The following is a 26,531-nucleotide window of genomic DNA, read 5'->3' on the forward strand; positions in this document are numbered from 1 at the left end:
TTGGAAATGGGCCACATCTACCCTAATTGAATTAGCCCCGTTAGCACTGACCCCCCACTTGGGTAAGGCAACTCCCATCTTTTCATGTGCTGTGTATTTATACCTGCCTACTGTATTTTCCACTCAATGCATCTGATGAAGTGGGCTGTAGCCCACGAAAGCTTAAGCCCAAATAAATCTGTTAGTCTCTAAAGTGCCACAAGGACTCCTTGTTGTTAAAACAAAACAACTGGGTTTTATTTGTTGTCTTGCCAAAGGCATCCACTGCTCATGCTAGGAATGGCCCATGAGCCCCTTGACCTTCAGGTCCTTCCTCAAACCAACACTCTTGCAATGAAGCCTTGTAAAAAGGACCCACTGCTGGATTCTTATATCTCTTCTGCTCACACTAGCACATGTCAGACACAAAGAGTCTGAACTGAGTGTCTGCATCTGTACTCTAAGCTCCTTCACAGCCACTGTGCCTTCATATTTGTTTTCAAAGTGCTTAAGCACAGTGGTGGCACTCAATGAGTCATAAACAAATGAAGAGAGTAGGGTTGCCAACCCTCCCGGATTGTCCTGGAGTCTCCTGGAATTAGAGATCGATCTTTAATTACAGATTATGTCATGTGATGAAGCCTCCAGGAATACGTCCAACCACAACTGGCAAACCTAAAAGAGAGAGGGGCTCAGATAGAACCCTAGATCTGAACTGAGGAAAGTTCCTCCTTGGCATCTCTTAGCCACTGTTGAAAACAATTCTCTCATGGGTGTGGACAGAGTCGGTCAAGATCAACAAGTACTGCAGCGCAACATGCTAGAAACCTGGCAGAAGAAAGAAATGTGTTTGACCCCGTCTACACCAGTGAGTCACCCAGTTCCAGCACACAGGGAAGGGCTTGGAAAAACCTGTTTTCAACACCTGTTGCAAAACCCAGCAGGATTTCTAGTGCAGACACACCCTTGGGGTTTAATTTTCAAAAGGGATGAAGCCCAGCTTTTCTTTCTGCAGACACAGTTTGCAGTGTTAAAATGTGTGGGTGCAAACTGTGGAACTTGTGCCTCTAACTATACATAATCAAGTGTTAGAACCCAACTTTGATCCAGCAATTCAATGGTGGGCTCAAATTTTGTAGGCACAAATTGCTCCTCAATTCAGAAAAACATTTAAGCATGTACTCAGCTTTAAGTCCCTGCTTAAGTCTCATTGACTTAATTTCATGGGGCCTGATCTTTCTTTATATTGTCTTCAATTTTTTGTACGGTAACATGTATGTTGCCTTCAGTAGGACTTAAGTACATGCTAAAATGCTTTGATGAATTGGGGGCCCCAAAGAGGACGTGAATCCTTTGAAAATTTGACCCTCACTATCTACTGTTAGGCTACTTAATGGACCAAAGCATGAGATCACCCTTGTAATAGATTAGTACTTATGTGGGACCATCATGTTCCTCATTGGAGAGCTGACTTTCGCTGTTCTATGGCTGAGAATAGCTAACACTAATCCTTGTTAATACCCCCTAGAACTGTCTAGCAAACAGTGTTTCAGCTGAGGTTTAGAACCCTGTCTAAGCCATACACAGATGTATATTTTTCAGTGCCGAGTTTTAAACTACTTACCATCAGCTGGCCAAGAGCCTTCAGAGATGAACAGTGGGGATAATTCCATTATCAAGATTTCTTTTTAATTTGTTTTTACTGAAATGTTGAAAATGTATTTTATTCACAATTATAATGTGTTGGAATGAAGTTTACCCTGGGTAATTTACAGCACAGCCTACATATGTATAAAATATTATCACAGTCATATTTTTAATTAAAATCTGTTAAGATGATACCCCCCCCAAAAAAACCTGAACCAAGATTAAGTTTCTAATTGTTTTAACAGTGAGATTCAGTTCAGTGAACACAGGGCATATTAGTTTCCTTGGAAACACTAGCAATGTATTAGCTGTATAAAATCTACAATAAAAGATTTGCAAAAGTAAAGCCTCTAGGTCTTAACTGATATTATAACTCTTTTCATTTTAAAAACCAGATTGATGTGTGGCCCCTGGGAAGTAGTCATTTTGGTGTGTTCTGTTAAGCCTTAAAATTAATCAGTTGACAAATGACCAAAATCATTAAGAAAAGAATCTAAAATGGAAAACAAAAACCCTCTACCAACCCAATATTCCTGATTCATATGATTTAAATGTGACTGCAAATACCACTGGTGCAAGCACTGCAGAGCTCAGGCAAAACTCCCAATGACTTCAGAAAGAGCTATAGAAATCTGGCTCTTTGTGTTTTAACATATATTTTATTACTATTATTTATTATTTAACACACATGGTACTATACGCCAGAACCTCAGCTGGTGTAACTTGGTGTTGCTTCATTTACACCAACTGATGACATGGCTCCATAAATTAGTCATAGGCATATAACACCATATGTTTTCATGACATAAGTTTTGGGAGATGTAGTCCAACCACGGAGCGTGGCACAATGAGGAGAATGGTGGCATGAGGTGCCTGAACTACAACTCCCATGAGGCAATGTGGCAGCTCAAATGGACACACATCAGTGTCAACGTGAACCAAAATGCAATATTTTGTTTCAATTCTCCTGATGGAAAATCAGAACATTTCCAGAAAATCAAAATTTTCTGTGGGAAAAGTTCTATTTTATGGAAACAGCCTTTTCTATCGAAAAAACATTTTGACAGAATTCCTGATCAGCACAGCACAACACCACTTATGCTGAAACAATCTACAATATTTTAATATGTGTGATTCACTCTGAGCAGAAAATGTGAGGCTATATAGTAACTAAAAACTGCAGAATCATGTTTTTAAATTAAGCAAAAAACACTAGATAAATTACCAAATGTATGATTTTAAATATCAGAGCACAGAGTAGATGGCTGGGTTTTAACATGTAAGACTAATAACTCAGTTAAAATCATTTTAGCAGCTGCTGAGTAAATACATTTACAGAGAACATCTATATGGATGAGTCTGTATTTTGGGATTCCCACTCCCAATTCCCCCCTCCCTTTTTCCCCTTTCCCTTTTGTGTTGAAGCTTCCAAGTTAACAGGTTTATTAGGTAATGATGACGATGTCAAATGTGCAGCTATGCAATCAACAAAGCCTCTAGACTGTAACATATACATATAAGTTGAGCAAATTGAGTGCAAGTTCAGCAGCACATCCGCAAACAATAGGCCTTTCTAAAGCAATAGGTCTATCCAACTACGTGCTTGGCTGATTGCCACCAAAAGCTGTGACCAGTCAAGCACAGTCCAGGAGTCTGCAACACCCACCGACACACACACACAATCCCCAAGAAGACTTTTCCTTGTGCTCTTTAGTGATTTCTATCTGCTGCAACCAGATCACTTCCATTGCACTTTTCCCTAGTGAGCAGTAACCAGATCAGATCTTTTATAGAATGAGATTCCTAATGCATGCAGTTAAAAGCATCAGGAAGGTGGAATTGAGGAGAGTATGAAATAATAGGAGACTAAAGAAAAACCGGGTTCAGGGTATAATCTTGTGCCAATTGAAGTCTCTCAGGCAGTGGTTCTCAAACTTTTGTACTGGTGACCCCTTTCACATAGCTAGCCTCTGAGTGCGATCCCCCTTATAAATTAAAAACACTTTTAAAATATATTTAATACCATTATAAATGCTGGATGCAATGCGGGGGTTGAGGTGGAGGCTGACAGCTTGCGACCCCCCTGAGAGGTCCCGACTCCCAGTTTGAGAACCCCTGCTCTAAGGAGCCTTGCCATTGACTTTTTGGGAGCAGAATCAGGCCCCACGTGACAAATGTGAAAAGGGATCTTTTGAATTTATTGGAGGGGTTAGTACACACCTTCTGCACCCAGTTACACAGAGGTGCCAAGAGTGAGTTATGTTTAAACTAGTGGCATACACAAGGATGTGTTACCAAAAGCGTTTCCGGTTTAATAACATGGTAAATAACAATTCAGTAGTCACTAAGAGCTGCTGTTATTTGGTAATCTCTGTAAAGTGCTATGTATGTGTGAAGTGTCAAGAATCAGTGCCGAGAATGTCTGAAACTTTTGTTTTTTTAAAAAATAAGGGCCATATCCTCAGCAGGTAAAAATCAGCTCAGCACCATTGAAGACAATAGATTTGCCAATTTGCCCATGTCAGGACCTGGTGCTGAGACGTCACATATAAACAGTGCTGTATTTGATTTAAGATTTCGCGTTTTATGACCCACAAGGGCCCTTATCCTTCAAAATGAGTGTAGTTACAACTAGGAATAAGCACTGCCCTTGATGGGAAGCACTTGCGAGATTGGGTCCCTTGTGGCATAGCAAAATATAAGCCTGGATGTGCTTCTCTATCAGGCTGTTTGCTTGTGTGTAGATTTCTTGGGGAAGCTGATGTGTGCACACAGATGTGTGAGTAACTTGACACAGGTGAATAGTGCTATTAAACCAGCTCTATTCACTTCTGTAAAGTTACTCCCTGGCATAAGTCTTGCAGGATCACGGCCTATATGGTGACAAAAAGCTCCTTACTTCTGGTATTATGCCCTATTATTATTTATTGATAATATTAAAACAACACCATATAATTAAACATTATGGGTTTTGTTCTAGCAGGTTCTGATCACTCATGACTCAGGATCAGACCCTATTAGAATCACACACAGAAATCCGACATATTACAAACCCTTTGTCTAGGCTTTAGTTGTGATGAATTTATCTGGAAAATAGCATTTTTCCTTTCTTTGTGAGTACAGCATGTTTACTTCTCCCTTCCCTATTGGAACATGGATATGTATATTTTAAATATACTGAAGCTACCAAATAACAGGAAGAATTAATTTCTTTTTTAAAAAAACAAGAAGACGGATCTGTCTAAATTGAACTTCATCCGTGGCAAGAAGCAATGATGGCTTTTAGGAACGTGTTTCCATTGCTTTGTAGACAGAGACATTGGTGCAGCCTTTGCAGGGAGGCAGAACAAGTGGGGGGCCTGTCTCTTTAATGCGTCTAGTTCAGGGAGAAGAAGCTGTTTATTCCTTTGTGATAGCAGTGGGTCAAACTGAGGTTACCAGCCCCTTTTTACAACAGCCTCTGATTGCAAGGGTAATGAATTGTGTCTGTGTGCGCAGACACCTCCTCCCCCCTCCTTCCAACACGTGGATTTAAAACCCCACATGGACAGCTGGGTCCTTCCTTCTCTTTGCTGATTAGCTCCCTTGCAACCAGTGGAAACTTCCACTTGAAGGAACTCAACTTTTGATTGGCTGAGTGGTGGTGTCATTTACATGTGGAGACTAAGAGAAACTCCTGTCTGTGAGTGACATCAAACCATGTCTGAAACCCACCTCTTGGGGGTCTGGAGAGATTTAAAGCGGCAGAGCGCTTTGATCAGAGCTTCTCTAAGCTGCAGTAGATAGTTATGACAGTACACGGTTATATTTTTAAATATTTTGTATATTTCCTCGGGTATATAGATAGATAGAGAAAAACTGCATATTCCCAGCCACAAAATCAAGCTGTTTTTTCAAGGATAGAGTGAAAATATTATGTATATTGAAATAGTTGGAGAACACACAATACATATTCAAAACCATCAAATCTCACTGTTCTTTTCAGTGGTAGCGTTAACTCCCTTCGGAGGGACATTCTTGGAGAGTCTTGAAATATTTGATCATCCTCTAGCAACTGAAATACAAATAAACTGCATTTGCTCTAATTTGTTTATTTTTTGCCTGTGGGTGCAAAGCAAGGACTTGTCATTTAAAAGAGAGGGCAAGCATCAAACTTGGGTCTGGACTCTACACAAAACTTGTTCCCTGTAATTCTCCTTATTTGAGAGAAGGGATGAACGCACATACACATCTGTCTCCCAGAAAACTACAGAGCATTTGTGGGTGGCAGTAACTGAGGTAGCTAAAACAGTATTCGCCCCCCTAGGGTATGTCTTCATTGCAGAGTTAACTCATGTGATCGGCAACCAGGTCTGAGCATACCATTTAGCTTGTCCACAGGTGTGAGCAACCACCCATTGCAAAGCCCTGCCTCAATTACTGTGTCCTCAGTGGTGTGGCTCCCTTGTGTGTGTAGGACTTCTGGGGACATATCCCATGGTTCTTTGTGCTGTAGTAAGCTCTATGAGTGAATTGTAGGAGAAGTTGTCTGTCCTCCTGGGCACCCAGGGGGAATTGTGGGAAGGCACTGCAGAACTGTCAGCACTGGATGATTTAGCTTTCATCCTCACTGCAAAATGTATGGCTTATCAGCCCAGTGAAAGAGGCACCTGGGCTCTAACCCAGGGGTGGGCAAACTTTTTGGCCTGAGGGCCGCATCGGGTTTCCAAAATTGTATGGAGGGCTGGTTAGCGGAGGCTGTGCCTCCCCAAACAGCCAGGCGTGGCCCGGCCCTGGCCCCTATCCGACCCCTCCTGATTCTCGCCCCCTGACCGCCCCCTCGAGACTCCTGCCCCATCCAACCCAGGGGCCGGGCAGGAGAGTCCCACGGGACGGATGTGGTTTGCCCACCTCTGCTCTAACCCATACCCCCAGCTACCTCAGGTTGAAACCACAACTGAATTTAGGTCAGAGGGTTTTTTGTATGGACAGGACGGCGGTTCGGGGCAACAGCTGGCTAAGAGCCTGGCTAACTCTGCAGTGAAGATCTACCCCCAGGGTAGAGGTGCTGCAGCAGTGGAGATTTGGACTGACCCCATGCAACTTAGCCTAATATAGAAGCCCTTTCTTAGTTTGTATTGGGGTTTCCTTTGAGATCAAAGAAAGAATAAGGTCTCCTTGAGAGAGACGAGAGTGTGCCTTTCATTTGTAAGAGCCTCCATCTAAAATCCACTCATAGCTTTGTCCCTCACCAGGCAGACAGCTATAGACTTCTTGAGACAGATCCTCAGCTGGTGAAAATTGTCAGAGCTCCAAAATGGAGTTCCACAGAGCACTGATAACTTACCCCAGTGGAGAATCTGCCCCTTTACATCTAAAGTGCAGAACAGAGGCAACAGAAGGAGATTTACCTGCACCCCAATAAGGTAGTTCTGCTACTCCTTTAAAAACACAAAAATATACTTGTGAACGTGTCTAGTCAGCAAGAAGAACAGCACAATCTGGATTTCTGAGCTTGCTTTTCTACAAGCATCAAGGGGTCATGTGACATGGAGAGATATCCATTTTGGTCCATGTAGATATAGATATATAAATGCATCATTCTGTTCTGGCTAGGTTTTGCCTATAAGATATTTTATACAAATAATATAAGATCATATTATATATATATATATAAAAAAAAAATTTGGACAGCTTAACATATGAAATGCGTACAGACATTGGGCATCAAGACTGCGCCACAAAAATGCACCCTGAAAGCAAACCTGGTCTGAAAGCTGTACACAAAGTTCTGCTTTCAGAATGTCTGAACTGCTTCACCAGAAGAGCTAGAAGACTTAACTTTGATATGCTGGCTGCAATTTCAGAATTTCAAAGTGTCACCTTTGTTTGCCTTCCAAAGTACCATTTCTCTGCCCAAAGAGACTGTCTTTCCACCAAGAAAAACCAGCCGGAGTTTATGCTTCTGTATTTTAAAGCGCTTTCTCTAGTGCTGTTTTATTTTACATACTGTCATTGCTATTCTTGCTTTTCAGAGCAAGGAAGTAAAATGTTTTCAACTTGGAAATCATGAATTCTGAGGATGTTTATTTTTTGTTAGTGGTATGTCATATTTCTTACCGATGCTTCCAGCGAAATATAAGTTAGGTTGGACTCTTTCCATTGATTTCAGTGGGAGTTGTATTGGGACCAAAATCAGATGGAACAGACTGAAGTAACATTCTAAGGGGGTTTCCGTACAATTTGTCATTACAAACAAAAACAAGTGGACTTTCTAGTCCTCCTGGTTGTGAAGAAAACTTTCCATATGTGACCCAGGCAAATACTGTAAGTTTGCAGAGACAGAATAAAGCATGAGCTACAAGGCAGCTGTGAAGTGTCTTCTTTCATCTAAATTGAGGGTTTACACTGAACCCTAATGATGACTATTTTCCAAATGGTTTTTCTTTTCTTTTTTTAATCCCACCATACACAGGGTTGGAATTAAGTCACCAGGAATGATGGAACATGAACAACCAGGTGAGAGATGGAGCAGTAGCCACCAGGGGCAGGAGGGAAGGAGGAACATGGCTGAGGGGGAGTCACCCGATAAAGGGAAAGAAATAGAGGTGCATCCACCCAAAGGAGCGGAAAGGAGGACGATTCAACAGCCACCAGGGATGAGTTATGCTGATGAGTACAGTATAAATGCTGGGGTGGGTGGTCACGTAGATTAGGTAGAGAACCACTGGAAGAGTTGAGTGGGACATGAAGATTGTTTCCCCACTCTGCTCATAGGAATGTGGTGTAGGGTGACAACTATTCTGAGATTCTCAGAAGAAAGGTGCTTTACAAGTGCAAAACTCAGTTGAAACTGACATGCACCTGTGTCTCTGCACAGCACTGTTCTGCTTTACCATGCCATGGAACTTGCTATAACTGGCATGGAGCAGATTGGAATCCCTAGCACCAAACAGTTTAAAAACAAAAAGGAAAGAAAAGAAATGTGGATTAAGAGGTTAGTCACCAGAAAGTGAAAACCATGTCTGGAATTGTTAGAAATAAGCCTTGCTTGAAAATAAATATAGAATTATTCACCATGGTAACTATTGCCCTATTGCGTTAGTGAATATCGATTTAACATTTATCCTGGGACTAATGCTGTGAAATATTTGGTCTCTTTAATGGACACCTATTTAGTTAACAAATCTTTGGGGAGCAGTTGGGTTTTTGTGTTTTTTCTTTTTTCCAAACTGCCTTGACCTATTTTCTGAAGAAAATAAATTGACTCCTAGGTTTAATTATTTCTATTATGGGTCGTTTTTTCATGGTACTTTATATGAACTTATACTCAGTATAATAATTACATGGGGTAGCTCAAATGCTTAATGAAATCTGAAGTGTTTGTAGTAAGGCCTAAAAGCAAAGATTTAAACATGTAACTGTATACGTGCTGAAGGCAGATACTGAACTTCTGTTCTTTAAATGGAGTAAAATTATCTTATAATCAAAACATAGCCAGAACAGAAGATGAATTTATGCAGCTCAGTTCATCCAAGGGTCTCAAAACACTGCGAACACTCATGAAACTTCACAAAACCCTGGGAGGTAAAATCAACCCCATTTCACAGATGGGAAAACCGAGGCACAGAGAGGTTAAGTGACATGCCTAGGTTCACACTAGGTTTGTGGTAGAACCAGGAGAAGCTAGAGTTCCTGACTGCAAGACCTATGCTCTAACCACCACATTACTGGGGGATTAGTAAAATTAATACAAAGTTCGGAATAAATCAGTAAAGTTCATCTGATGTCCTTTAATTTTTACAAGCCCCAATCTAGAATTACTTTAATTATTCATTCTTACATCACGTCGGAAAAATGTTGGTTGCTCTTAAGGCCACACGTAGCTCTTACAATTAAATTCGGTAGTAAATGTTGCATTTTTAAACCAGCGTCAACTTGCAAACAGTGATCTATCTATTTATTTAATTATTTATCTTGGATGAAAGGTTAAGAAAATGTGTGAACTTGCAGAAGCCTGCATCTGAAACTGGAGCTTATATCTGCCAAAGCTGTACAAAACTTGTAAAATCTCCCCTTAAAACAAGAAAGATGATTCACAGGAACAGTATACAGGTTTCAGAGTAGCAGCCGTGTTAGTCTGTATCCGCAAAAATAACAGGAGTACTTGTGGCACCTTAGAGACTAACAAATTTATTAGAGCATAAGCTTTCGTGGGCTACAACCCACTTCTTCGGCTGCATATCAGTATAAACTCTTGCCCCCACCTTTTCCCAGCCACAAAGAAAGATGTCCTTTCATCTCCTGTGCCTGCTCTTTCTTACTCACCTACAGCCTGCTCCTGCTTCCAATTAAGTAATAATAATAATTATTATTATTATTATATTATTATAAGTCAATTGCAAAACTCCCATTTAGCTAAGTCTGGGGGGAGCAGGATCCGGCCCAGACTCCATTGACGCCACTTGATAACTAATTGATCCTAGCCTCAAGAGGAATTTTGGCTGTGCAGAGGCCTAAATGAGAAAGTCTATATCCTGAAATGCAGTAATTATTTATCAAACATGATGCAGAATGTCACTTATTCTTGTTCAGGAACATGGACGCATATTAGAAGACAGAACACAGAGGGTTGAATGGTTAATTGCAAGATTAGTCCAAGTACATCAATGGTTTCCCATGAAATGTGAGTAGGGTTGTATTGTTAACATTGACTTATTTATGACTATGCTACATACTGTAAGTGTGAAGGCATATGTTAGTTGCAAGTACAGTAGTATGACCTAGGATTAGCTCACATGCTTACAGAGCTTTTTGGGCAAGCAAGCAGGGTCCATTGAAATAGGGTCTTTGCTATTCAGTTTGCATCAAAAGCTTTTTTGGAAGAAAAGACCATGTTCTCCAAGCCCCAATGAAGTATGTCAAGTCATTTAAGGCTGCGGAGGCAAAATAGAGCATTCCTCTTTAAGGTTTCAATTCAGCAAAGCATTTAAGCATGTGCTTAACTTTAAGCACATGCTTATTACTTTGCTGAATAGGCTTGGACTGCTGAATCGAGGCCCGTTAGTTTAGTTGAGCTTCAAGTTATATGAAAACCAACATTTAAATTCTCTATTTGCATTTCCATGTCAGTAACAAAACCAATTTTTTGTGTTTTCATAGCACTTAACAAAAGGGATCTTGGCACGCTTTGCAGCCATTAATGAATTGAGCCCACAAGGGAGATAAGGATTACAGACAGGGAAACTGAGGCATACCTCAATGGTGGTGGTTTGGCTAAAGCACAGAGTTGGGAACCAGAGGATTACTGTTTTTTTTCCAGTGCTACCACAGACTTCTCATGTAACCCTGAGCAAGTGATTTAGGCTAAAACTTTCAAATTGGGGTATTCACATTTAAACACTTCAATCCATATTTAGACACCTAAAAACTGTTGTGATTTTCAGAGTTGCTGAACTCTCCCAGCTCCCATTGACGTCAGGGTGCTCAATACATCTGAAAAAGCAGAGCATAATTTTAGGTACCTACAAACATCCCTAATTTAGGGAGCCACCCAGGTTTGAAAAGCATACAGGAAATCTGCACCACAGCCAAAAAAATAACTCTGCCCTACTGACTCCCAGTTCTGTGCCTTAACCACAGACACTACCTCCTCCTTCTAGTTCCTTAACTCAAAGTTGTATTCCATGCACTCAAATATGCCTTTTACTATGGAAAGAAAAGTCTGTTGAATTGGCAGAGTGACCTAATAGGTTTTCTTTGCCATCTGTAGTTCTACAAAAATTCATATCCTTTTAGCACTACACTGTTAGGAACCACAATCTAGCTTCTTAAGGCTCATTTGCTATCTGTGATGCAAGACTTCTTCCCCCTGTTCATATTGGACTAGTTGTTGTTGGAGATACCTACCGTCAGATGGCATAGTGTTAAGCCTAATCAATCTTTCAATAACATGTCCCTTTCCATCAGGCATTTTCCTCAGGGGAAGGTGGAACTATAGCCATCTCTGAGTATAAAGGATTATTTGAAATCACATTGTAAATAATCATGTGAAAAAAAATCCCATTTTCTGTGGGTGAAAATAAAAGTTCAAACTTGCCAAAAAGTAAATCATGCCTGACTCCAAGACAATCTCCCTTCATCCTCCATGATTTCTACGGCTTTGCAAGAGATTTTGGTTTTTAATTTGGTATTCATAGTTTGTATGCTTTTTATTTAGCACAATATTCATAATAGCAGCTTTAGGGACCATAGGCCCAAGTGAAGACCCTTTAACTACTTCCAAGTACTAAATCATAGCTATCAAGAATTATGGGAAAATATGCCTTCTTGGAAGATAATTGAAGCTGACTTTATCTCTCAGTAACAGGATTTACCAAGTATTATGGGACCTTGTTCGCCCCACTATAGTAAAGTGTGTATCAGCATTTTCATTATAAACCTCAATTTTCACAGGTCTATTTCTCAACTGAAAAAAATCACTCCTGATTAAAACTTGGCACACAAACACTCATTGTGGGGATGATTCCTCCCACCCACCCCTTATATCTGTCTAAAAATTAAACTGGGCTGGACATTTTTAAATTAAATGACAATAGAACTGTATCTCTTTGGACTATTTGTTGAGGTTTGCGCCTATAAGGCAAATGCTGGTTCAGCTGACAAGTGATCCAAGTAATCAAGCCATACAATGTCTAATTGCTTTTGGTGCCTTTACAAAAAATAAAAATAAAAAAATAGTGACATGGAATTTCTGAAGTCACTGAAACTCCTGTTCATAAGGATTACCAGTGGCACCATCATGCTTTGGCAAGCCTCAAAGTCACCTTACATTAAGCCCAATCTTGTAACTACTGCACATACACACAAAGTTTGCACTGAAATTTTCCTGCAGAAAGACCACAGGTTCAAGATTTATAACTTCAGAGCCTGAATCAATGGCAAAACTCCCACTGACTTCAATGACAGCAGAATCAGGTATTCTGTGTTTTCCTCAATGCTTTTATTTTCCACACCTCCACATTCCCTTCCCTGGAAAGCTCCCCCAACTTTTCACTTAGGAGCTGTCTATACAACCAAATCTGAAAAGCCCCAGGGATGTTGCTATACTATAATGCCCTATTTTGTTTCTCTCTCTGCTGAAGGGACCTAGCCATATTACAGAACCGAGATAAAGCCCTGTATATCCTGTATAGTCCAAGGCCAAAATTTTCACAAGAGGGCACTGATTTCACATGCTTCAAGTGGTTAGAAATTATTCAGGGCAGTGGTTCTCAACCAGGGGTCTGGGGCCCGCTGGTGGGACACAAGCAGGTTTCAGGTGGGCCGCCAAACAGGGCCAGTGTTAGACTTGCTGGAGCCCAAGGTAGAAAGCCAAAGTCCCACTGCATGGGGCTGAAGCCCAGGGCCCTGAGCCCTGCCCCCTGGGGCTGAAGAAGCCTGAGCAATTTAGTGTCGCGGGACCCCCTGTGACATACAGCCCCCCCCCCCAGTTGCCCTGCTTGCTACCCCCTAATGCCAGCCCTGGCTTTTATATGCAGAAAAGTAGTTGTTGTGGCACAGGTGGGACATGGAGTTTTTATAGCATGTGGGGGGTGGGGGGAGCTCAGAAAGAAAAAGGTTCTGAACCCCTGATTCAGGGAAAGTTAAAAATCAGAATTACCTTAAGGGTGTTCTCTGGAATGTGCATTTTAATGTACATTGCAGATTTCCTAACCACATCTGTACATAACAGTGGGTCACAACGGCATTAACCAAGAATACAATATTTCTGGGGCCTCATTTGCAGAAGTGCTGAGAAGTGTAACTTCTGCTGAAGTCAAGGGGAGCTGTGGGGCTCTGCAAAGCAGGCCACTGACTTGCACAGCAAACCTGCACCATGCGGACTTCCTTACAAAGGAAGGAAAACCTTCTAGTAACAGCTTGAAGTGCAACGTTCCTGCATTTGCTCATGAAATTTATGTAAATGATTCAAAAAAATTAACAATAAAAATGTAATTAATGTATTATTTTTATTGTTAAAACATATGCAGTGGGAACTGTTTTAGTGATTTTTTTTTTCAGAATAGTTTCACAATAACCAAAGGAGATGTATAATAATTGGGAAGTACATTCTGCACACTGCGGTGCTTCGCAACAGCCTGATTCTTATAATAATCCCCTTCATTATAAATTGTGCTGCCCTCTACCCCAGTATAAGGAGGGTAAGGATGATCTTCTAGGGCACTGACCTGGTGCTGGGAGCCAGCACATCTAATTTCCATTACACCACTGTGGAGCTGGAGTAGCCACCGTGGAGTTACTCTGGATTTACACTAGCAGCGTTTAGGTCAGAATTTGGCCCCAGGGTTCGATTCCTGACCGTCACCGACGTGCTGCGTGAGTTCGGGGTTGCAGTCTCGCTTTTGGGGGGGGGGGGGGAATCTGCGCTGGACCCCAGGGGAAGGGGGGGCGATGTGTCACCACCCCTCGCTGGCCTGCAGCCCCAGGCCTGGCAGGAGTTGCCTCCTCGGGGGTCTGCTGTGGGTGTCCCCGTGTGCAGGTGGCTAGCTCCCCCCTTCAATTCGGGTGCATGGGAGGGCAAGGTGCTCACCGCCGCTCCCCAGGGACGGTTCATTATTACCCACGTCGCCGGGAACCACCTGCACCGCCACCGCTCGGGGCTGCCGCGGCCAGCCACCGGAGAGCCGAGCCCGCTGCCCGGCCGGGGCTCGCCAGGGGCCCGATCCTAAGCCCGCCGGGGCCAGCGGGAGCCTTGGGGCTTTGGATCGGGCCCGGTCAGCGGCTCCGGCCGGGCACGGCAGCGTCCCACCAGGGAACAACGCGACTCCCCGGCGAGCTGCGAGCCGCACGCGCTGCCCAACCGAGCACGCCCCGCGCTCACCCCACACTGCGGGTCCGGGTCACGGCAGCTGCGCCTGGAGGGGCTCGGGCGCTCCGCCTCCCGCGGGGCGGCGGAGCTGGGATTGGCTAGTAGAGCCGTCACTCACCCGCCCCCTTCTCTCTCTTCCCTCCCCGCCCGGCGGGGCGATGGAAAGGGCAGTCCCAGTCTAGCGCTGACGTCACCCTGTCTGTCTGCCTCAGACGCCCCTTTCCATAGGAAACTGAATCTCCTTGGACTTGAATGAGGAGGAGCGAAGGGGGCGGGGAGGGGGGAGCCGCTAGGAGCCTGCCTGGGCAGGAGCGAGAGAGAAACAAAGTAGCAAGTCTGTTTCACCCAGCCCTGAGCAAACTTCCCGGGCTGGCGGGGGGAGGGGAGGGAAGCCAGCAGCGCCCAGCTCGGGTCTCCTTCTCTTTCCGTCGGGGGGCTGCCTTAGGAGTGGTTCGCAGTGCCCTCTCCCCCCCGCCCCAGGAGGAGCCCGGCTTTATGTGGTGCTGCCCGGAGAGCTCGGCTGACTTTCCGTTCTTCGCTCTCCCCTTTTTTTAAATGTATCACTTGATGGGTGTGAACAGCACAGCCGCAGCCACACAGCCCAATGTCTCCTGCACATGCAACTGCAAAAGGTCTTTGTTCCAGACTATGGAGATCAGTAAGTACTTGCTCCTTCCCTCGCCGCTCCCCGCGCGGACCCGCCCGCTCCGGTTTCCTAGCTGTGTAGATGGTTTGGGATCCGTCCCCCCGGATGGATCGCTTTTTAGGGTTAGAAATACAAAATGTTCAGAGTCTTTGCTGCTCCCGGGTCCTGGCTGGCAGGCTCTGAACTCCGGAGTCAGGCTGTCTTTCCCCCGCTGCCTCCCGGAGAAGGGAAAGTTGGTTTTTAATTTGTTGTTAATTGTTTAATCGACCCCCCGGTACAGCTTTTATCGTAACGCACCGCAAAGGAGCGAGTCGCGGTGATGACCTCTTGGCTGTGTGTGTGTGTGTGTGTGTCACTTGTGTGTGTTTTAATCCGATTTCAGCCCTCTCCTGCCTCCCTCCCCCCAATTCTCTTACTTCCTTCTCCTCCACCCTCAAAAGTTGCTGCTGTATAGGTGGGAATCAATGTATGTGGTTAAATTTTTGAAATCTCTCAATGTATGTAAGGAACGAACTCTCCCCTCTCCCCAGGGCACTTTATGGGGGGGGGGACTTCCAGTTGTACGCGGAGTCGCTGTATTAAGTGCGGATGGGAGATCGGACAGACTTCTGTGCATTCTGCTGTGTAGTAATAAGGTTGCGTTGCAGGGAGGGTTTGCTGCCAGGTTAGTGTTCCTGGGATGGCAGGGGGAGAGGGAGGTCTGTGTCTGGGGAAGGGTGAGTTCTAGTCAGTTTCAGCTGACTGCTTCTCTTAGCTTTGTCTCTGCCTGCGCCCCCAAGGCAGACGGGGAAACAGACTGCGAGGGCTATTTAAAGCACATGCAGAGTCCCAGCGTTAGGCTGGCGGATCCAGCAGCTCCAGGCGTCCTTTCCTCCCCCAGACACACATCATCCCTCTTGTTTTATTACAACGCTTCTCCCCTCTAATTCCCCTGAACCTGACATTCCAGGTATCCCTCACTGTGATTCCCTCTTTTCCTCTGCTTTCCCCCGTCTATTGAGCTATTATATTCTCCCCCCTCCCACTCCCCATTTAGATTTTGCAAAGAGCAGGATTTTGGGGAGTGCATTAGCTCCATTCTTGGTTATTCCGTTGCCTGTTCCTAAAGGGTGCAGTTCAGATGATGTGGCTGTGATAGGGAGATTATGCGGGTCCCACTAACCTTCTGTACTAATTCCAGCTTTGAAGTGTACAGTCAGCTGTTATTTTATATCTTGATTTTAGGATGATGAATCAGTTAAATTGCAGAAAGACGTCTGTATTTTTCTCCTTTCTTTTCTCTCCCCCTACCCAAGACGATAACAATGGTGTAGTAGTAGCATTAAGAGGTCTCATCAACTTGTCTGTGGTGTGTGTGTGTGTGTGTGTGCTTGGAGGGGGGGGGAGATACACATGTACATCCAGCGATCTAGAATTTGTGACTATAAATAGTAATCGCTAGGTCTGAGAAGTAGATTAAGACCGTGTCTAGCCTGCAGGGTGGTTAAATAAGTCAAAGTTTTCCTGCCTGTCTGAAGGGGAAGCGGGCCTGGCTAATAAGCTATATTGTTAGACAGACTGAAACCAAATACAAAAAAGCTTGGGTCTGTTCACAAAGGTCTGTGAATACCTAAGGGGTAACTGCAGGGGCTAAACAACTTGTAGAGATATTGCTGAAGGGTCAGAGTGAAGTAAAAAACCATCAGGGAATAGAATACAGCCCTTTTCTTAGTCTTTCTGCTCCAGTTTCTTTTGGTCTGCAGACATTTCTAAATATGTGTCACATCCTAAACTATTTAACATGAATGCGTTGATGTGTAGACACCTATGTATGATCATGATCACACTCGACGCATTAGCCAGTTTAACATATGCTGTTGCCACACATTGGGCTGAGTGTTTTCTCCAGGAAGACTCTGCCTGGTATTTAAACATCACAAGTACTATACAAAAGGTAAAAATAACAAAAGACCATGTCGTTCTCCATTCTGGGCGCTGTCAAGCAGTCTTGGTGTCTTGGCTTTGGTGAGCAGAATACAAACCTCCTAGACTTCCCCCCCAAATGATGTAAAGTTTTTGCTGGGAGAGCAGTGTCAGGTTCTGCCTGTCAAAAACCTCTCCTAATTAAAGATAAGTAAGTCCATTGAAATGATAGAATAGTTCCTTCATTTAAAAAGAATTGTTGCTATTTTTAATGGCTTTTCCATTCTAGCCCTGATCTTTCATCTGTTGCTGTTTAGGATTTAGAATATTTATGAGGCACAGCATCTGCACATTAATAAAACCTAGCCATATTAATGTGGTTTTGTTATAAAGCTGTGCAAGGAATTTGCTCAATTAGGAGGACAAAACTGCATTTAATGCTACCTCCATATATAATTTTGAGTAGTTTATACAATGGACAATTATCATCATCCATCTTCCCCCACTCAGCATATATATATATGAAATAAATCCTTTCCAAATTCATCATTTTTTTTATTTAGGTCCTTCCCCTCAGCTAATAATATAAACATAAACATAATGATATTTGGGCTGACTCTGAGGCAGTTTGGTTAATTCAGTTGTCTGCTCTTCCAAATAGACAACATTTTTCTCCCTTCTGATTAAGTGATGCTCAGGAGATTTTGACCCATAAGGTTAGTGTTGTCAACACTTTAACAGATAAATCTTGCTTTTAGGTATCTTAATTAGACACTACATTTAAATTGTATGTATGCGTGTAGTTATTTGGGGGTCAGAGGGCTACAGACAGAAATGGAGCAAAATAAATCCATACAAATGGAGTAGCAGTGAGTACATTGTCGGACCAAATATCTCCAGTTTTGTGTTTGCCATTCTGCCTTTTGAAAATGGACCGTATGGAGCTGAGATAGAAAGTGAGCTGTGGTTTGGTGTGAGGGCTTTTAGTTTCAGGGGTAAGGGGTGTTTTTGTAGTTTTTTGTTATTGTTGTTTGAGAAGTTGATTGGCTTTTCTAGCTATTATTTTTAAATGTATTGTCTGGAAACTCAATTTTGTTGAAGTGTTTCAGCCTGTGTGGTTTTTCTACATCTAGAAGGCCAGATTCTGATCTGATTTACACCCTGTGCAACGCTACTGGAGTCAGGGCAGAATCTGAACCTGGGTGTGTTGGTGCATTGAATGAAAAATGGAAATTTGTGGCACAGACCTGCCCTCACTTACGCTCAGGCAACCCTATTGGGCTAAATTAGTTCCTGGTGTAAGTAGGTGAAAGTAAATTGAGCTGTGCCCATTGATGTCAGCGGGGAATTTTGCCCGTTGTACAGAGAGGGTTCAGGACAGCATTGGGCCCTTAGGATTTTGGATGGTCAGATTCCTGCATTTCCCTGCACATCTTGGGCACTCAGGTTGTTTGAATTTTGAAAAATCTATTGGCATTCACACGCTGGGCACTAAAACGTGTTCATCTTGAATTTTAAAATAAACTATGCCCTTTGTACGGTATGCACCTTTAATCTTGATTTAATCTCATTCATGTTCAGACAAAACTAAGCTGGATTTGCCTGATTTTATTAACACTACCAGTACTGAATAGACCATTATTCTTTTTTGACTATAACAGACCATGTTAGGTATGCATACCAATGGTACTATATAAATACGTAATAAAGATATGGCTCTCTTTTATGCCAACCAGTGAATGAATGTAAATTATTTCTCTGTCCCACAGCATAATGAATCTGAGGAACTTTTTATTTTTTTTAAAACTAGGTCAGATCAAGGCAGTGATGATGTCAAAAGTAGCATTATTAAAAGCACGGTCTGTCTTTTGAAGAAAAAGTCTCTCCTACAGTCTGACTCATGGCATGAGTTTCTTTTTGGAACCATTTGGGCTGTTTTTGAATCTTATTCCTTTATATATATATATTTTTAGAGGTACTGTCCATTTTCAGATTTTCTCCAGTTTCTGAAAGACTCCGCAGCAGACAGATGCCAATCACTGATGTTGCTACTGCCTGTGTGCAACCCCAGGAAGAATTAAGAAAACTTAACTGTTTTTTGCACAATCTCTTTTATTAAGATGGAACCAGTTTTGCTAGAAGCTTGTATGTCAGACTGTTACACTGCTTAGCTGCTCTACAAACAGTGTCTTTCTAATACTGTGCCTTTTTCCTATGCTGTCAGTCAATCAGCACTGTGATCCTGATCCAAAACCCACTGAAGTGGATGGAAGCCTTTTCAATGACTTCATTGGGCTTTGGATCAGGCCCATAACATTAGTTCTTCTAACTTCAGTTTATTTTGCAGTAGGTTACTTTAAATTGCTGGCAATTAGCTAATTTCTGTGAGGCCAGAGTTGTTACCTTTCCGTGTAAAACGGGACTAGCTACACGAACGCTGCTCCTCGTCTGGATTTAATAGAAAAGACAGAGTTGTGCCTCCACAGGACTGATTATTAGCAGAGTTTTTCACTGGCTATTTGATTTATCTTTTTAAAATAACTATTTTAACTGGCCCTAAAAGCAGTCAATTTTGTAGCTGTAAATATAGTGTAGGAATGCGGCAGGAAAGTAGCATAACTGCAAACTCTTTTTAATTTAACCCTCTCTCTATAAGTAGGTAAACTGTGAAATTGACTCAACAATATTTCAGTGCAGTCTTTAGTCCATATGACAAGCATGAGTATTTAGACAGATTAAAGCAGGTGGCATCTGTTGGTGGCACTCTGGGATTAGGATTGTAAAGGGGTTTTTTGGTTTTCTTTTGCCTTTTTTTTTTTTTTTTTTAAACTCCAGCACTGGCAGCACTGTGACGTGGGCAGTGTAGACACGCTTTATCGCCAGGGGAGAGCTCTCCCGGCCAATCGGGGAAAAAAACAAAAACCCGTCCCGAATTAGCGGTGGTAGCTTTATCGGCGATAAAGCGCTGTCTATACTGGCGCTGTTCAGCACTAAAACTTTTGTTGCTCAGGGTGGTGTTTTTTCACACCCCTGAACGACAGAAGTTTTAGCGCTGAAAGTGGCAGTGTAGACAGCCTGAGTTGCCGTAGTGTCAGTACTCTGCGCCACGTTAAACCAGACAGACGTCTTCTCTATGGCCCTAATCAGCTGGCTGGGTGAAGGAGGTCAGGGGTGATTTTAGTGTTGGCTGAGTCTGTAAATAACTAATTATTCAGCTGAATAAACAAATCAGTGCTGCACCCTTCATTCAATAGCTCGCTTTCCTGCTTGCTAAAAACAGCAAAGCTGTTTTTATTCAGTTCCATGTTCTCCATGGACGAGTCTTGTGACTGCCCAGTTTGTCCAGCACTAGAGTCATTAGCACTGGTAATGGGTTCCTTGTGAATGCCAAGCTCTGAACTCTGCAGGGTTATTTTAGACCACAAAGGACTTTTCTGAGGAAGTTAGGCTGCCATAGGTAGGGCTGGACACCCAGGACCAGAGAATGCTTCTGTGCTTTCCTAGAACTTCAACATGCTAGCGTGATGCAGGTGCAAAACACTAATGACTTCAGTGGGAATGCTTAAGGGGTAAGGTGCTATTATTCACAGTGAGTAAGGGGCCGGTCAGTTATCTTTTACTGATGTTAACCAAAATATTCTGCAGATTTATTATTATTATTATTTTTATTATTATTAGAGTAGTTAAAATATTCTTTAACTAAGGAAATAAGAACATTCTCCTTACATCCTTACAGCTGGAAAGCAGACGCTATACACAAATTTAAAAGTGGCTTAGATTGCTGGTTTTAAACCATTCTGAGTTGACCATCTGAGTGGATTTCTTTCTGAAGGTAGAACTTTTAAATCTTTGCATTCTTGAGTTTAATAACCAAATACAGATGGCTCACCCTAGTATCATGTCTCCTTTCCGCCCCCAAACTATTTCTTTTCAAATGTGTGTCATCATTGACATCCTGTGTCAGTGGCAGCACTTGACCTCTTGCCCTCTGTTGACTGAAAGAATCCGAGTTACTAAAATATTGACTTTTCTGTCACACAATCTAGTTTTTGACTAAAGTTTTCATAAACAAGACCCGTACATGTCAGAGAACGGCCCATAAACAGCACAGGTCTGCTACCAGCTTTTAAAAAAGCTGCTGTCTCTTTACGCAAAGCCTACTTTGTTGCTGAAATCTCAATTTGATATATACAAACCAAAGTCAGGAGAGTTCTTCCTCTCTTTGGTTGTGTCTTTATGGGGGGCGAGGGGGAGGGGAAGTGTGTTTTTACAAAGATAGCCATCTCCTGTAAAATCCAAGAGCAGACAGGGAACAGGGTGTAGCTACTTTAAGGGAAGCACTACCAATGCTTTGTCTCCACTGGGATTTTACATAGGTATCTCGAGCTAGCTATCTCTATCTCTGTTAAAAACATACTTTTTTTTCAGAGAAGACATAGATATAACTTACCTTCTCTCCCTACTGTGCCTAGATATCACAGGGGTCTTAAAGTGATGATTTATTATGTGCCCCAGGACAATGACTTCAATCTTTGTGCTTTATTCCCTTCATTCAGTGTTGATTATAAAAGAGATGGAGGAAGAACCAGTATCAAGTACATTTAAAAGAAAGAGAGTCAGACTTTTTTCTTCTTCTTCTGTGCTGTACTCCATGTCCTGATACCACAAGGTGGGTCAAAGTCAGGTGGCATGCATTGGAAGGGGGGAACCTGAAATCATGTATGATGCAAAGCACTGACATGATACAACTAACTCTTCTTTTCGGTCGGTATCGTGGTAGACTTAGGAGAATATTTGACACGATAAATTTTGTTACTCTGTGTCATGGAGGTGTGTGTCACCCACTGAATAAGTCCTTTTTTATTGTTTTTAGGTGTACTGAAATTATATCAGGTTCTTGAATACTAATGATTGGGGTGCCTGATGGATGTTGTAGAAATGCATTTGATAAATAGCTACATTAAGTAGGGACTGAGGTTTTCTCCGCATTTTTCAATATTTAAAAAAATAATTTAGCTTGACTTTCCTGATTTCTTTGAAAATGTAAGGAGTAGGTGCCTAAAAGAAGTAAGTTCTCCTTTTAAATTATTATTGTTTTTCTTTTGCTGTTGCTCTCCGAACATGCTAAAATCTCTCGGTCAGAGAGCTGGCAGGCTCAGTGGAATCCCCGAATGAATTTGAAAACCTACATTATTAATGGATAGAAATGAGAAGGCCTTTCCAAGGGAACCACGTAAATACATAGTGACTCTCACGGACAGTAACTGCGGTGATCTAGATTTTGCCCAGGTGGTAAATAGTTGTACAGTCACAGGTGTTGGTCTTGTATCAGTTTAATATTACCAGTTAGAATTTAGTAACTCTGATCAGCTAAAGGGCTATTTACTTGTAATGGTCTTCAAATAAAAAACATCTTTCATTGATGAACATTTGCTTTGTATAAAGAAATGGCATGTGTGGCACACTTTCGAATCCAGTACTTTAAGTTCTTTGGTTCAGATGGTTACAATATGTCTGTTATCAGCCGTATTTATTTTGCCTTGTTACTAGCAACTCCTGGCATGGAAGGCATACAAGTAGAGATGTACAAGGGGCCCTCTGCTGCGTTATGTATATTCTTTGTTCACACGGGTATACGCCTAAACAAACATGCAGCAAAGGGGCAATTAATATTAATGGGAGTTGTATGCAAGCACTAAGACCAAGATCCAGAGAGAGAATGTGCCAGTTCGTTCATTAGAGTCAGGGGTTGGGGGGATGGCTCTGTGACTAAATTGCTGGGTGATCTTGGTCAAGTCATTTGGGGCAGATCCTCATCTGGTGTAAATGGTGATAACTCCACTGAGATGAATGAAGCTATAATCATTGACACCAGCCAAAGATCTGTTCCTTGGAATCAAATCCCTGTCGCATTGATGTCAATGAAAAGTGAAATCCTGGCCCAACTGAAGTCAATGGGAGTTTTTTCACTGATTTGAGTGGAGCCGGGATTTCATCCCAAGACTCCATTGAACTTCAGTGAGACCAGGATTTTACCCTTCGTCTCACTGTGCCTATGTTTCCATCTGTAGCTTCTTCCCTACTTCACTGTTGCAACAGTTCATGGTCTTTGATTGAATTCCTTGAAGAGTGGTCAAGGTACAAGTGCAGAATATTACATTGTCCAAACACACATACTGTACAAATATTGTTAGTATTTGAAAGGCTAGCATAGTCATGTACAGGGTGGGAGAGATATAATTTGTATACCTGTTGATTCCGAAGTGTTTTCAACAATTCCAAAGGACTACAGATTGATTTTATTTTTACTTTTTTGGTAAAAGGTAATTTGCTTAACACTGCCAAAAATGACTTAAAATAAACTCAATGGACTTTCTGAAGGCTATTGGATAATTTGAGGAGGCAGTATCTCTTTTCAGATAAATTTCAGCTGTATCAGTTACCCAAATCCTCTGAATAAGGATGACAAACTATTCCAGGTAAAAGGGGCTTTGATGGTTTGCCAAGGAATATAGCTTAGAAGGCAGCACTTTGATCTGCATTTTAAATGTTTCTTTGTAATGAAATTTTTTCATAATTTTCTTTCTAAGTCTGTGATGCAGAGGTTTGTTTGTTATTAAAAAGAATAGCAAAAACATATTACCAGACATTTATTATTAGTTCCTCATCTGTAAAATACAGGATTTCGAGATCTCCTGATGAAAAGCGCCATATAAGTGCTAGGAATTATTATTTATTATTTATTGTCTATCTTGGAGCCAGCTAAAAATTCTAGCTCATCACATGTAGTGGTATACCTGCTAATGGCATGATTACGCCAAACAGGAAATTAGTAGAGATGTTAATTTATTATCAAAGCTTTGAGTTTCTTTTGAATACACTAACTTTCTCCAGTGAGAAACCTAAAACTGGCACTAGCATTTTGAACACTGTATATTATACAGGACTTATCTTGACTGTCTCCCTTCTACCTAATGCTGAGGGTCTCTGATTTAGATTTTTCTCCCTAAATAAGACACTTTTTTATTATTTAGCACATAAATCTGCTTAGTCTTGCATCTCACATATTCGAAGATAGTGACTTAAATGAACATTTCAGACATTTTGTACAAATAATTTGCTTGGTTTTCTCTAGTTGTTGCAGAATCTTTTCTACAACCTCCACCTCACCTTCCTGACCAAATTAACAATTGGTCCCCAGAAAAAGTCTAGGGTGCTTGTTACCCACATAATCTCTCACATATGCGAAATGATGGCTGTTGTGTTTGATGGATGTAACGTGGATCCAGGTTTATCTAGAACAGGGATCGGCAACCTTTGGCATGTGGCCCGGTTTGTTTACTTGCTGAGTCCGCAGGTTCGGACGATTACGGCTCCCACTGGCTGCGGTTCGCCATTCCAGGCCAATGGGGGCAGCGGGAAGCGGTGGCCAGCACATCCCTCGGCCAATGCCGCTTCCCGCAGCCCCCATTGTCCTGGAGTGGCAAATCGCGGCCAGTGGGAGCTGTGATCGGCTGAATCTGCAGATGCGGCAGGTAAACAAACCAGTCCGGCTCGCCAGGGTGCTTACCCTGGCGGGCTGCGGGCCAAAGGTTGCCGATCCCTGATCTAGAAGAAAGGTGGATAGAAACACAGAAGACATTTTAAAAAGGTTTAATTTAATTTACTTCTTGAACATAATCCTTCTTTCTTGAAGCTGATCTGTGCAAGATTTATTTTTTGGTTGGGAAGCTGATGTCCTTAAGGATGAGGGCCTAGAAAGCAGGCTTTCGCAAATAGCTTCACCAGTGCCTTCTAGTACTGACTTGTTGCTTTTCTACTGCTCCAGTCACAGGACTTTCTAGGGCAGAGATGTCCAACTGCCCCAGACTGGTAGCTTTCTGCTTGTGGGCACTGGTCAGCTGGTGTTTGGAAGAGACCAGCTCCATTCCATTTGTAATCTAAACTAGCACGTGAACCCAGGTCTCCAGATCCATGTAATACTTAGTCTCATATGAATGCCTTAGGACAAACAATATCTTGTATATATTTAACTTGTATTTTTCTGCATCCTTCTCTAGAACTAAAATGTCTTCCTTCAATTTGACTTTATTATGCTGTGCACGTACTTGAGATTGGATGCTGATATTGGGCTTATGGGTGCTCATGGCCATGTATCTTGTAAAACCTGCAAGCATGGTAGCTGAATTTACAAGTGATGCGTGCTCACATGCCTGATATTGGCACTGAGTCCTCCTAAACCTTATTTCTGTTTTATGACCTAATAGTAATTTTGCAGTATGTGTAGTAAAAATGTTGAGAGTCATGTATAATTTATACAGTAGAACAGTACCCTTGAACTTTAGAATTTGTATTTGATAAGGTGCATTTATGCTGTATTTAGAAGAATTAGTTTTCTTTTTTGAGATGCATTTTAATGTCAGTTGGACTATCGATTTTTCATACTGAGATCTAGCACATAATTTTTAACTTCTCAAGATGCTTGTTGAAGTTATTCTGTATGTATTGGTGTATTTCTGTAATGCCTTCAAATTGTGTGTGCGCGCAGGCATGCACAATATACGTACAATGCTACACAAATCACTTAACAAAGTTGACCATGATTCTCAATTATATATGGTTAATTTAGCACTTAAAATACATGCACAAAAGCATTTACACGTGCAAACATGGTTGCTGATGCCAGGCTATTAGTACGGTTTGTTTGCATCTGCAGCTTGAAAATTTGGGCATGTAATATGGAATTGCCCTTCAGCAGGTGCAACTTAATTGCCCACCTTTGCAAACTCGACTCATGCAATCCAACAAGTAGAATTTAGCTTGATGATTAAATACGCACATGCAAGCTGTTGATTAACCAACAGTTTTAAAGTTACTAAAAGTGAAAATATTTAGTTACAAAAATCTATATACATTTGCAAGTATATGTGGAGGAATTTTTTGTTTTGTTTTTTGGGTTTTTTTGGGTCTTGTATCACTTCTTCACATTCTGTCCAAAATGTCAAGTAGACACTTTGATACTGTAAGCTTCTGCAAACATTGTCAGAAATAATTCTGTAAAACTATTAATCAACTTTGCATGACACTGTGCAAACAGACTGAGTAATTTCTTTGTTCTTTTCTTTTTACTTTGTAATTGGTGTCTGTAAAAGCCCAAAGGTTTGGTCTTGTGGAAAGCATGATTCATTTATTGGTGTCTGTGCCGACTAGTTATCTTTCAGTAATTCCAGAGTAGTGCTACAAGCCAAGAGTGATTCATACATGGCTAAGTGCACAAACAAATGGGGTCATGGCCATCTGCAGAAACTTTTCTAATCTATTTATGATATCGGAGAAAGAAGTGGGTGTATTAAGGATGATGGAATAGGTGTCAATTACACTGGTGAATGTAACCAGTTAAACAACACTAACCATTACTTAAAAACCACTTTCTGCTTGTTGCTAAGGCTCATTACAATAGATTACATTGAAATGCTATCATTTCCACTTAGTGTATCTGATCCAAGT

The 26,531-nt window shown here is 41.9% G+C and overlaps 1 protein-coding gene across 1 annotated transcript in view; it reads left to right on the forward strand.

Moving 5' to 3' along the window:
• Window positions 1-14,865: 14,865 nt before the first annotated feature.
• Window positions 14,866-26,531, forward strand: part of PMEPA1 (prostate transmembrane protein, androgen induced 1) — a 63,601-nt gene continuing 51,935 nt past the window's right edge. The window contains exon 1 of the mRNA XM_065414699.1: window positions 14,866-15,134. Within this exon, the coding sequence (XP_065270771.1) occupies window positions 15,032-15,134 (103 nt within the window). The 5' untranslated portion in view covers window positions 14,866-15,031. The remainder of the gene's footprint in view (window positions 15,135-26,531) is intronic.

This window comes from Emys orbicularis, chromosome 12 (genome assembly GCF_028017835.1).
Source record: "Emys orbicularis isolate rEmyOrb1 chromosome 12, rEmyOrb1.hap1, whole genome shotgun sequence".
Taxonomy (NCBI): domain Eukaryota; kingdom Metazoa; phylum Chordata; order Testudines; family Emydidae; genus Emys; species Emys orbicularis.